Source organism: Rattus norvegicus, chromosome 1 (genome assembly GCF_036323735.1).
Source record: "Rattus norvegicus strain BN/NHsdMcwi chromosome 1, GRCr8, whole genome shotgun sequence".
NCBI classification, from domain to species: Eukaryota; Metazoa; Chordata; class Mammalia; order Rodentia; family Muridae; genus Rattus; species Rattus norvegicus.
In genome coordinates, this window is record NC_086019.1 from 15011076 (window position 1) to 15023497 (window position 12422).

Consider the following 12422-nt stretch of genomic DNA (forward strand, 5'->3'; position numbering starts at 1 on the left):
ACAGCTGAACCATCCAGAAGTGGCAGCAAACGACTAAGCAGTGTTCCTCCATGGTTTCTGCTTCACCTTCCTCCCCTCTGTGTGATGTGGAAATGTGAGGTGAAATGAACACAACTTTTCTCCAGGTTGCTTTTGACCACGGTGTTTATCACAGCTACAGAGAGGACATAGGCAACTTTGTACCACCGGGCCCTTGTTTGTTGATGACTTATCTGTATGACATCAAACTAACTTGGCAACAACCACTCTAGCTTACCTTTTAGGTGTCATCCGCCCTTTCTCTCCTGTGGTGGATAAAACAATCATCGACCTGTCATTCCATTTTCCTGCACAAAAAGATGCTACTCTGTCAGTTTACTAACCGGACAGCTTCGGGTAGCAGAGACTGTCTCCACCACCTCTCCAAATCCTGTCTTTCCACCTATGTTCTTGAACTGTTCATTCCAGTTAAACCAGTTTGGGGCTGATCCGGAGTTAGAACAAAAAATGTGTGGTGATGTTACACCTCTGAAAGGATAAGGGGAAACAAGATTTAGAAGAGAGCTCTCTTAGTGTCTGTAATACAGGTCCAACAGTTTCTCTACCAGCCCCGTAGGGTGCTCCAGAGCAAAGACTACTTATTGGAGGAGTCCCGAATTGGGCAGAAATGAACAGGTCTGGTGTCACCACTTTGTTATTGGTTGGAAGTTAGAAGGAAAAGTAGGCTGTTAGCATTTCCCGACTTACCCCCCGTGATGATCTACAGACTTCCCAAAAAGATGTGCACTTGTCTTAGTGTCAGAAGTGATTCTTAGAGGAGTTGACTGCTGGAGACCACCTGTCAATCACACCCTTCACACCTGGATAGCTAGCACTTTCTTGAAGATCCAAATCTTAGCAAAGAAGTGACCATGTTCTGGTAACATCAGTAACTCCACTCCTAAACCAGGCCACTCATCAGCTCTGGTAACTGCACCTCTTCAGGTATAACTCAATTCCTAAATGCTTTAGACAGTCCTTTGATCACTGGACAATAGGTTCTCTAAAATCCTATGTAAGGTCAGCAGCTTTCTTTATCCAAAGAGCTGGTGTCCTAGAAGCCCAGTGGCCCCACCCAGCAAGCAGAAGATACCACATTTTAATGTGGGACTGAACATAGCCTCTTCCTTTGACCACTGTCATGTCCACGCAAGACGGACCATTTGGCTCCTCGCTTTCCTCATTCTCATCTCTAGGGTCTCTCCTTGAGGAAAGACCTCCCCTGACCATGCTGTGTGACAGCCATGTAACCTTCCATGCCTCTGTCTCACAGCCTCATTTCAATTCTTTGTGTGTGTGTGTGTGTGTTCATATATGTATAGGCACAAATGTGTGTGGGAGCATGCATGAACGTGTGTCCACTTGGAGGCCAGAGAACAACCTTGGCAGTCTTTTCATGAGGGGCTGTCTACTTTGTTTGTTTGTTTGTTTGTTTGTTTCATTTTTGTTTGTTTGTTTGAGACTAGGTTGGCTTAGAATTCACCAGATAGGCTAGAGGCTGACCAGAGAGAATTCAAGCTTTCATTATCATGAGGTTCTTGAGATCTTCCTGTCTCCAATCTCTGGTATTGAGCTTCTAAGCTTATATCACTATAACTAACTTTGCTTTGATTTTAACACGGACTCTGGGCAATGGACACAGGTACTCGTGTTTGTAGAGCAAACATCTTAACTGATGAAAGTATCTTCCCAGAAATCCTCCTATCAGTTCCCTCCACTGCGTTTGCCATTATCCCAGGTCACCATCTTATTTCAGTTGAACCTTCCCGCTCTAGGATGCAAAGCTCGTTCAGACAGGGCCCCTGCCTGTCAGGAGCACTACTGTAGTTTCCAGCAGACGGCTGGACTCAGTAGAAAATGATCGTTGCGGGAGCTGGTGAATAGCAAGTCACAGACGAGGAACCATGAGCACAGTGTCAGGAACACAGTAGGGGCTCCGTAATGACTTGAACAAAGCCATGTCCTGGAAGTGTGTGTGTGTGTGTGTGTGTGTGTGTGTGTGTGTGTGTGTGTGTGTGTGTTGGGGGAAATTTAAAAATTTTAAGAAGCGAAGTAATGACTGTAAAGGGATGACCATAAAGGGATGGCTGAGTTCTGTGAACTGCAGTGAATTCTTTTCGGCCTTCTTTATAAACCTATCTTCTGAAAACTGTGACTTAAACTGTAGCTCAAAGGCAGCCTTTGATCAACTCTTTCCAGGGCAGCTGGGTAGAGAGGCAAAGGGGCAGAGGTGGGGCATGAGCCAGCGAGAAAGCTGGACTGTGCTATATGAAAGTCAAGAACAAAACAAAACAAACAAATAAACAAACAAAACCAATGACTTCTTGTTGGTGAATCAGATTTCCCAAATCAGAGTATTGAGTCTACAGAGAAGACAAGATCTCATTCATGGATTAAAAGTAGACCAGTCGCAAAGTAGAAGGCTAAAACCTAGAAAAGAATGTCTAAACATGTCCACTATTACAAGGGATGTTGTAAAAATATAAAAAATAGGGGTTGGGGATTTAGCTCAGTGGTAGAGCGCTTGCCTAGCAAGCGCAAGGCCCTGGGTTCGGTCCCCAGCTCCGAAAAAAAGAAAAGGAAAAATAAATAAATAAATAAAAGGCTGTCTTTTACCTGCTCTAGGTCTGGCACCGCAGTGCCTCAAGATATCTGCTAGATATCTTATATATTTGGTTGTGAGCCTAGCCTTTAACGGTTGAGCCATCTCTCCAGCCCTCTGCTAGATATCTTAATTCTCAGTCAGCAAAGCCTCTCACCTGCTCTGCTCCATCCCCTACCACACTGCCGAAGGCCTCTCTCTGAGCCTGGCAGCAATCTCTCTACCTACCTAGTTCCCAAGGCAGGTTTCCCTGCCAGAAACACACATCCCAACTCTGTGGCAGCCCAGACTAACCACCGCACACGTTCTTACACTTGAATCGCTACATGAAAGAACACACAACACAATAACCTTTGGCCCAATTGATAAAATATAATTGCCCGCCTAAGCATAAAAGCCCAATACACATCCATCCCTTAAAAACATTTGTAACAACCCGTAAAGGCACAGTGTGGAATCTTAACGTCACCTGCCATATTGTCCTGCCACAGCTTCTCTCCCTGTCCCTCCTGTCTCTTTCTACTTTCCGTTCCAGTCTTCTCCTCTTCCTTCAAACTTTTCTCCCGCCCATCCTTCCCTCTCATCCAATGACAGGCCTCCTTCTATCCTGCACCTCACCTGTGACATCATCCCACATTGGGATGCTTCACAATCAGTTTCAGCCATTTTACTGCTGTGGGAAACATTGCGTGGATCTATCAATTCATGATTTGAAAAGGTTTTAACTTATTAAGAGGAGAGGAAAATTGCACTTGAATGGGGCAAAAAAAAAAATCAATTTTCTTTCTGAGTATCTTTCGGCTGTAACTGAATTTTGGCCATGAGAAATAGATTCCTGTCACTTAAAGTGGAAATTGCTGACTGAAAAATGCACATTTCATACAAGGTCGCAGACTACAGGCTGAAAATATTTGCCTCCTAACAGTGGAAGTTAGTCCCGTGTGGACTTTTCATCAGAAGGAGAGACTTAAAGGCAGCTAGTGATATATATCCATACATGGATATATATGTATATGTATACATATACATATATATGCTATAAAAGTAAAAAAATTAACATGCAACTCAAGCAAGTAATGCTGAGAATTAAAGATTCTTATATCTGCAACAATTTCAGAACCAGAAATATAGCTTGTTCTGTATCAAAACTGACCATCTTAAAGGTTTCTGTGCTTATTACCATAGTCAGAGTGGAATGAATGGAAAAACCAGGTCAGCCTCTGCCCTTACAGTTTTGTCTGGGGCAAAAGTTGCCCGAGAACCCCATGCCCCAGTTTCTTCCTCTACAAAACAGTGGTGCTCAGCTGTGGATTATTCTGAAGCTTGACTGAAGATCCAGGTGAAATACTCAGGACAGTCTTCAACTATGGGGACAGATGTGGCTAGAGCAGTGGTTCTCAACCTGTGGGTCATGAGCCCTTTGGGGCTGAATGACCCTTTCACAGGAGATGCCTAAGACCATTGGAAAACACAGATATCTATACTGCAACTCAAAAAGAGAAGAAAAATTACAGTTATGAAGTAGCAGAAGAAAGACAATCTTATGGCCGAGGGTCACCACAACATGAGGAACTGTATCAAAGCATTAGGAAGACTGAGAACCACTGGTCTGGAGAGTTTAATTTTACAAAGACACATTGAAGTTGGAGGGATTTCATGTATCATTTAGCCTTATGCAATCTATTGTACCCTCAGCTGACTTCATGGTCATTTCTCAAGAAGCAACCGTGTGGTCTCTGCATACATCGAAGTGGAAACCATGCCACTTGTGAGGGGCATTAATTATCACGAGGTTCCTGAGATCTAGCCTGCTCTACTCTCTGCTCTCAGAGCCAGCGTTCTGGGAGTCTGAATTAGAGTGAGAGCCATTTCTATGACAGCTGCCAGGGATCTGAGTGTGACTTGATCTTCTGAAGAATAAGAGTAAACAATACAAGGAGGCTAGGCTTTCTAACCTCCTTGATCTTGCAGCAACCCACTTTTGGAAAGCGTAAGAGTTTCCATACATCTAGAACGACTAGACTATATACAGTTCTTTAAAAATTCAAGCGAATGTTACAATTAGGTATCTGTGTGGGTTTTTTTGTTTTGTTTTGTTTTTTGTTTTTTTTTTTTTTTTGTTTTTTGTTTTGTCAAGTAGCATAGGAAGTCTCATCATCTTGTCAAACTTATCTTCTGCCTCCAAATTCTGTCAGCGCATTAAGGTAAGAACTTTCTTTGTTCAGGGAGCAACAGTTGGATGAAGACATGGATCCAATGGAAAAATTCAACAGGAGAGGCGGTAAGGTTATTTTTGTAGCCAACATAATTTTACTTCCACACAGAGTACATTTTTAACATTTTCGCTGCTATTATAAGGAAGGGAGAGCATTCAAATGCCCTAAGTCCAAGTAGAGAGGCAAGACAACAGTGCTAGGGCCAATGAGAGGGAAATGCCACGCATTGTCTCGGATCCTCTCGGAAATAGAGGCCACCTGAGTTATGACTCATTTCCGGGTTTGTGTTTATACCCTGTATCTAAATAAAGCTACTTACAAAGGCACACTGGGAATAAGCATGGTATACAGTGGTAGCTCAAGCCAAGGACACGACATGCGTCACCTAGGAGCGCTATCAATGTCTGCACTCAGCAGAAGGTCTGCCCCTGCCAGTGATCTTCCTTTCCTTACTTGTCTTCATCGGAGGGCTCGTTTCTCTGAATCAGCCATACTTCGTTATTTCTGTCAAGTAACCGGAACGGACTGCTGTAGCCTGCAGTATAAAAGACCTTCTCGTTGAAGACTTTTCCTTCTTCCCTCAGAATGTTTGCCAAGGTCAAAAGTTGCTCTTGATTCTTTTGGCCACTGGAGAATCCATCGAAAGACCTACGGATGAAGAAGCGGTTGTGCGTAAGTGACCGACTTTACTACAAATGCCAGTGATGGTCTGGAGTCAACAGCAGGGGCTGGGGCCCTGAAAGCTGGATGAAGTGGCTTTCAGGCAACCACTGACCTTCATGCCTAGATCTGAGAGACTCGGGAGGACAAACAATTCTCATCCTTTGACAGATTTGAAACGTACGTCTTCTCATGTGGACCAATATATACAAAACTCACCATAGAACCTTATGAGAATGTACACTGTGGGTGTCTGAGATACAGCCCGAGCACATCACTAGGAACTTCCCAGAAGCATACAGTGCTTCAATTTAGAGAACCACTCAGAAGCCCCTTCATATGCTCACTCCTCTTCCACACCCCAAGCCCCTCCCATCCCTTTCTCTTGCTTCCTTTGTTCTCTTTTGTATACAATTCAGGCTGCTCTGAAAGTCACCACTAGCTATATAGCCCAGGCAACCTTTAGAAACACTGTAGCTGGGGCAAGCCTCAAACTCAGGATCCTCCTAACTCAGCCATTCCAATGCTCGTTTTAGGGAAGTGTACCAGCAAGCCTCACTCCATCATGTCCTGTTTCATTTGTTCTGCTACTGTTGCTGCACACTTTTGAGATGGAGTCATAGTTGCTTAGGCTGTGTCGGAACTCTCAGGCTTAGGTTTAACTTCTATCTCAGCTTCCCAAATACCTGGGACTATAAGGGTGTGGCAGCAGACTCGAGTCCCACATTCACTAAAATCCTTCCCCATTTCCTCTTCTGGGTCAAAGAGCACACAATGGGTGACAGATAAACACAATATAGTTTGGCTGTCTATACATTCACAGCCCAGTGGATGAGATCAACATTTTGATAGCATTATCTAAACATTAGTACTTTAACAGAGAGGGGCCTCTGAATGGTCTGGAGAGACGGCTCAGTGGTTAAGGGCACTGACTGCCCTTCCAGAGGTCCTGAGTTCCATTCCCAGCAGCACGCATGGTGGCTCGCAACCATCTGTAATGGGATCCGTTGCCCTCTTCTGGTGTGTCTGAGGACAGCGACAGTGTACCCATATACAGGAAACAAATAAATCTTTGAAAAAAAAGTTTTTGGTTTTTTTATTTTTAAAAAAGGGCTCTGAGAAATAGTAAGGACTCAGTCAGGGCTAATGGTGTCTTCTGAGTTGGTCTTAGAATGAACGACGATTTTCCCCCAACACAGAAAGGGAGAGATAAAGGAAAATGGAAATGACAAAAGTGCAAACACTGTCAGAGCGTAAGATTAGGTGTAAAAGGAGAACCAAAGCCAGGAACAAGAATGTTACATAGTAGCCAATGGCCTTCTGGGATCAGGACGCTGAGCAGAAAGGAACCTGCTGGCATCTGAATATGAACGGAGGCCAAGAGACAGGGCAGGTTTGAGGTATGGAGCTGCTGCAAGGACAGAACAGGAAAGAGAATAAAAGTTCAATAAACTGCACACATCACAGCATCCTGAGGTGAAACCCCAACAGCACACTGACCTGCTGAGGTGCGCGACGTGCAAGGACCGTTACTTTTACTCAGAAGGTTAAGAAGGAGAAACAAAAAGCATTTTTACTATGTATGCTTCATTGATATAAGTTTTATTATAACTATGCCAATGCAAAAAATAAAAATAAAAAAAGTCAGTCTGTCTGCCCTTGACAAGATCCTTCCAAGAAGAGCAAAGACCATGTTTATTCTAGTCCACAATGTCGCCTTATACCTAGATGCACATGGGCAGAGAGCAACAGCAAGGGCTGGGCCATCCCAGGCCCTCCCCACCACAGCCTTCCCTAATGGAACTTCGGGGGAGGGGTGCCAGATAGAAGGGTGACTGGTAGACAACTGTAGCCTGGGAGAAACTACAAGGAGGTGATTCTAGACAGAACAACTTTGCTGGGCTTGGGGACACCCAAAGTCGTGAGATTCAGACATGTCAGGTATCAAGGGCCCAATTCCTGTCCAGGAAAGCTTGGGAGATCCAACATCCATTCCAACGGACCCCGTCGGGCAGAGCCTTGAGTCAAGGAAGCTATCTAAAGCCTTGATTGAGGCCCATTATCCTTTCTTCTCTCTATTCTCACTTTGAAAGGGGGCTATCTCTCCCTTCACATTGTTGTACTTCGGAAACCCATAGCTTGTTTGGCTTTTACAGGCCCACAGCTAGGGAGAATTTGCTTCAAGAGATGAATCATGCCTTGAGCCTCAAGCCAGATTTTATTTGGATGTTATTTAAATGAGTCTTTTGAGTCAGTGCTGGAAGATTCTGGGGCTAGTAAAATGGAACTGGATGCATTTTTTTGTGAGAAAGACACAAAGCTTCTGCGATTAGGGACAGAATGCTGTGGACTGAATGTCTGTCTCTCTCAAATTCATATTGAACTCTTCATCACAAGTGGGGTAGTTTTAAGAGCCTCTGGAGGGTAGTTATGTCCTGGGGTGGGGGGTTGAGCCTTTAAGAAAGGGATTATCACCCTTACAAAAGAGGGTCAAAGGTGCTTATATGATCAGGAAATGATTCCTAGCCAGACACGAAAACCCGTCAGTGTCCTGAACTTGAACCTAGCTTCTAGAAAGAACTACAAAAAGCAAACTTGCGTTTGGAGTAAGCCACGGAGTCTATAGTATCCGTTGTGGCAGCCCAAACAGACTAGGACAGATACCATATGCTATTTTTTGAAGGCATTGTTGTTCAGGCCTGTCTATTTGTTGGAAAGGACAATCCTATGCTCTGGGTGATGTAATTTTGCTGTTTTATATGTGGAAGGTGTACAAAAGACTTCTCGATGAATTGATTCTACCTCGCAATAGACTTCAGTGACAGCTTAAAAAACGAAGACAGTAGGAAAACATCATGAAATATAGTAAACTTTTCTTACAGAAGGGTGAGAAGCTTGCTAAAATTACACAGGAGGAAAATGGTGAATGCTCGGAAGTAAAACAAGCAGGCAGCAGGCAGCAGAAAGCAGGCAGCAGGCAGCAGACAGCAGGCAGCAGAAAGCAGGCAGCAGAAAGCAGGCAGCAGACAGCAGGCAGCAGAAAGCAGGCAGCAGGCAGCAGGCAGCAGGCAGCATAGCGGTTTATTATCCACCACTTACCGCACAAACACAGTCATTTCACCTCTATCTTCAATGAAGACATCTGACTCCGAAGGCCTGGGTGGATCATGTTGCTGCTCAGAGGGGATATACAGGGAAATGGTAATGGTAGACTCACTAAAAGGACCTGAGCCGGGCTCCACGAAGCTCATCACCGGAGCTGTCAGTTTGATTTTCATCTCTACGTCAAGAAATAAAATGAAAGCGACTTTAGTGTGTTCGTGGCGAATACAAGGTTTCTAATCTATTTTATGTGAACTTCTTGATTTCCTGTACAGCACCACTATAAATGTACCCTTGAGATGTCTCTCTCTCTTTTTTTTAAAAGGGTAGTGGTAGGATAACACATTGCATGAAGCATTTCTGTAGTGTTGTATTCTGGGGTTCATGAATTATCTATTTTTTAAACATAAAGAAGAAATTACAGAAAACATGGGCCAATTAATTATTCTTCTCTATATCTCAGAGATTTTGGTCCTAAAGCTAAGTGACTTGCAAAATCACACACACACAGACACACACACACACACACACACACACACACACACACACAAACAATCATGACTTGAGACTCACATCCTTGCACATCTTCCTGTCCCTTGATATCACTATCTGTCACTAATTATTAGAGGCATTTGGCACAGGAAAGGACTTCTCCTTAGTTACAGAGTCCCCTCTCATCTAGCAAAAAAAACGAGGAAACTATAGACATTGACAAGCAGAACCTAGCAGCACTCTCCTGTAGCTACACTAAGGTTCTTGAGGACAAGCGTGAATACAAACATTAGCGTTTCAGTCATCAGGTTATTTGGCTATTACGAAACAGATTTCGCCAGCAAGCTAAAACTCAGTGATCTCAGGATCTCAGAGGCTACTTTTACCTTTCTCATTTTTGCCTTGAATGTAGCCATTCAACTTTGTGAAACCAGTTTGGATGGCTGAATCCCAGTCCAGAGACTCCACGCAAGTGCTGACCCACTTAGCTGGTCCGTAGTGTCGGATCTCATAACTTCCTGGCTAAAATGGTACAGAGAAAACTTAGAGAAGCAAAATATGAACATCGGCAACTCAGGAACATCAGGAGGTGAGAGTCAGAGATACAGGAGACTGCCTGCGAAGAGAAGGAGCTGCTGGCCCGAAGTTCTTTAGGACAAGCATGGACTCTCCAAGGTTTTCCTATGGGATGTGGGGTAGATACTGCCCTAAGGACAGGTTACAAGCATTTCTTAAATCGAAGCGCTGGGTCTGTAGTAACCAGTTCCTCCCTACCCCGCCCCCAGGCCGCCCCACAGGAAGTGGGTGTATGGCTCTCTCCTGCGGGTCAGCTAAACAAACGCATCTCCTGGTTTGCGCAGGATCGAAAATAGTATTTTTAAGCGCAACTCCAGGGGACTCTTCATGCCACAGTAAAGAAGCCCAGATTAATCTTTGCCGGCCATGAAAGACGCCTACCTGGGGGTCTATGTTCTCTGGAGCCTTCCAGCTCGGCATCTCCATGGCCTGCTCCTCTGAGCCCTCAGCCACCCCGAGGTCTGGCTCTTCTGCCATGGGCTAGGGCAGCTTGCAAGGGTCGCGCCCTGTCTATGTCCACCGGCCACTTTGTTCTGAGTACCTGCCCCACCGGCGCACGCACGGCCCTGAAACCCTTACTGCGGATCTCTAGGACATTCTCAGTTTGAGCCACAAGGCGGCGTCGCGATCTAAAGGGAGCTGAGTGCCCACCCCGGGCTTGCGCCAGCCCTAACCACACCCTTCTGCAGGGGTGTGGGGTGTGGTCAGAATCCGCCTCTGGTCAGACTGATCAGGATCCGCAGGCTGGCCCTGGGTCACCCGGGTCCTCTGCAGAGTCCCTCCCGCCTAGCTCGTTGTTTTGCAGAGCTGCATTGTGGGCAATGGTGGGCGTTGGTCTGAGCAGCTGCTAGCTCGGTTTCTGTGGAACCGGTCCGGGCGCCCATTTAGGGATCCTCTCCCTAGGCTGCAAACGCTGCCATCGCCTCTGCTGAATCAGTTTCCTCCCCACGGTCACAGTAGAGAATCGCCTGTACCAGGACTTCACCGCGGAGCTCCAAGACTACTGTGACTCTGACTCCTGCTGCGGGTTAGACTCCAGAGTCCAAATTAGGATCCGCAGACCGATTTATACTAGGAGGGCAGTTTTCAGGTTTACTCTTTGGGAAAGGCAATGGAGACCCAGTGTCTTTGAGGGGCAGTAGTGGCGCGCGGGGGGGTGCGGGGGGGGGCTGGGGGGTGTGTCTTGGGTTATCTACTTCCTTGACTTGAAACCATCTGAGTCATCCGACCAGCCCAGGAGGGCAGGCGAGAGCACACACTATTGCTTTTTAGATATTTTAGCCAGGCTTCTTACTTTTTTTCCAAAAGATTTATTGAAGTAAATTTATATATAATTCATCTCTTTTTTCTTTAAAATTTTTATACCAATATATAATTTATCTTGAGCATATCCACGCGCCCCTCTTTCCCTTCAGTTCCCACCCCCTCCCCATACCACCCTATCTCATCTTCCTTCCAAAATTCTTTTAGTATTTATTTAGTTCATTGGATTCAGCTAGTGCCATTTGCATACACTTAGGCTGGAGCCGGCCGCTAAGGCACATGGAACCTACCAATGCCCTCAGCCCTAAAAAACAAATGTGTCCCCATGTCCCAGCAACCCATTACTGACAAATAGCTCTCAGACATACTCCAGAGACATCACTCCCCCATGCTGGAATTTTTTTTAACTTTTATTTTTAATTACATGTATGCATATTAATAATATACCTCTCCTATTTAATAAACTAGGCATGTCGGTGCACCCCTGCAATCCTAGAACTGTGAGTTTGGAAGCAGGAAACTCAGCAATTCTAAGTGACCTTTGACTACACACAAAGTTTGAAGCCACTTGCTCTGCCCCACCCCTTTTTAGCTATGTAAGAATGCCTCAAAAACAGAAAATCAGTAATAATAATAAAGTGTACCGCTTAATGGTTTTTAATTATATCTATGGGGTTATGCAACAATTACAATGCCAGGACATCTTTTAACGATCCCCCCACCTCAGCCTTTAGCATGTTCTAAGCCCCTGCGCTAGTTAGCTTTTTTGTTTTGTTTGCTTATTATTTTTTTTTTTGTCAATTTGGCATAAGTTCCGGTCATATGGGAAGAGGAAACTTCAACAGAGAAAACACCTGCCTTCAACAAATTGGTTTGTAGGCAAGTTCATTTTCTCTGATGAATGATTAATGTGGAAGGGTGGCCCACCCGGTGGCGCCACCGAGAGCAACTGGTTCTGGGAAGTTTAAGAAAGGAACCTGGGGGTGGGGGGGGGGGGGCGCTGGGGATTTAGCTCAGTGGTAGAGCGCTTACCTAGGAAGCGCAAGGCCCTGGGTTTGGTCCCCGGCTCCGGAAAAAAAAAAGAACCAAAAAAAAAAAAAAAAAAAGGAAGCTGGGGGTGGGGGTGGGGGTGGGGGTGGGGGTGGGGGTGGGGGTGGGGGTGGGGGTGGGGGTGGGGGTGGGGGTGGGGGTGGGGGTGGGGGTGGGGGTGGGGGTGGGGGTGGGGGTGGGGGTGGGGGATTTAGCTCAGTAGTAGAGCGCTTGCCAAGCGCAAGGCCCTGGGTTCGGTCCCCAGCTCCGAAAAAAAAAAAAAAAAAAGAAAGGGGGGTGGGGGTGGGGCTGGGGGTGGGGGTGGGGGATTTAGCTCAGTAGTAGAGCGCTTGCCAAGCGCAAGGCCCTGGGTTCGGTCCCCAGCTCCGAAAAAAAAGAAAAAAGAAAGGAAGCTGGGGCTTGGCACAGTGGCATAGATGCCCTTGATTCCAGCACCACACTGG

General features: G+C 45.7%; 1 protein-coding gene across 1 annotated transcript; it reads right to left on the minus strand.

Moving 5' to 3' along the window:
- Positions 1-3653: 3653 nt before the first annotated feature.
- On the minus strand, positions 3654-10448 carry Hebp2 (heme binding protein 2). Its single transcript, NM_001107515.2, is given in 4 exon segments — positions 3654-5484; positions 8596-8776; positions 9477-9612; positions 10048-10448. Coding segments are annotated over 4 exon segments (612 nt in total). The 5' UTR covers positions 10144-10448; the 3' UTR covers positions 3654-5285.
- Positions 10449-12422: the final 1974 nt, after the last annotated feature.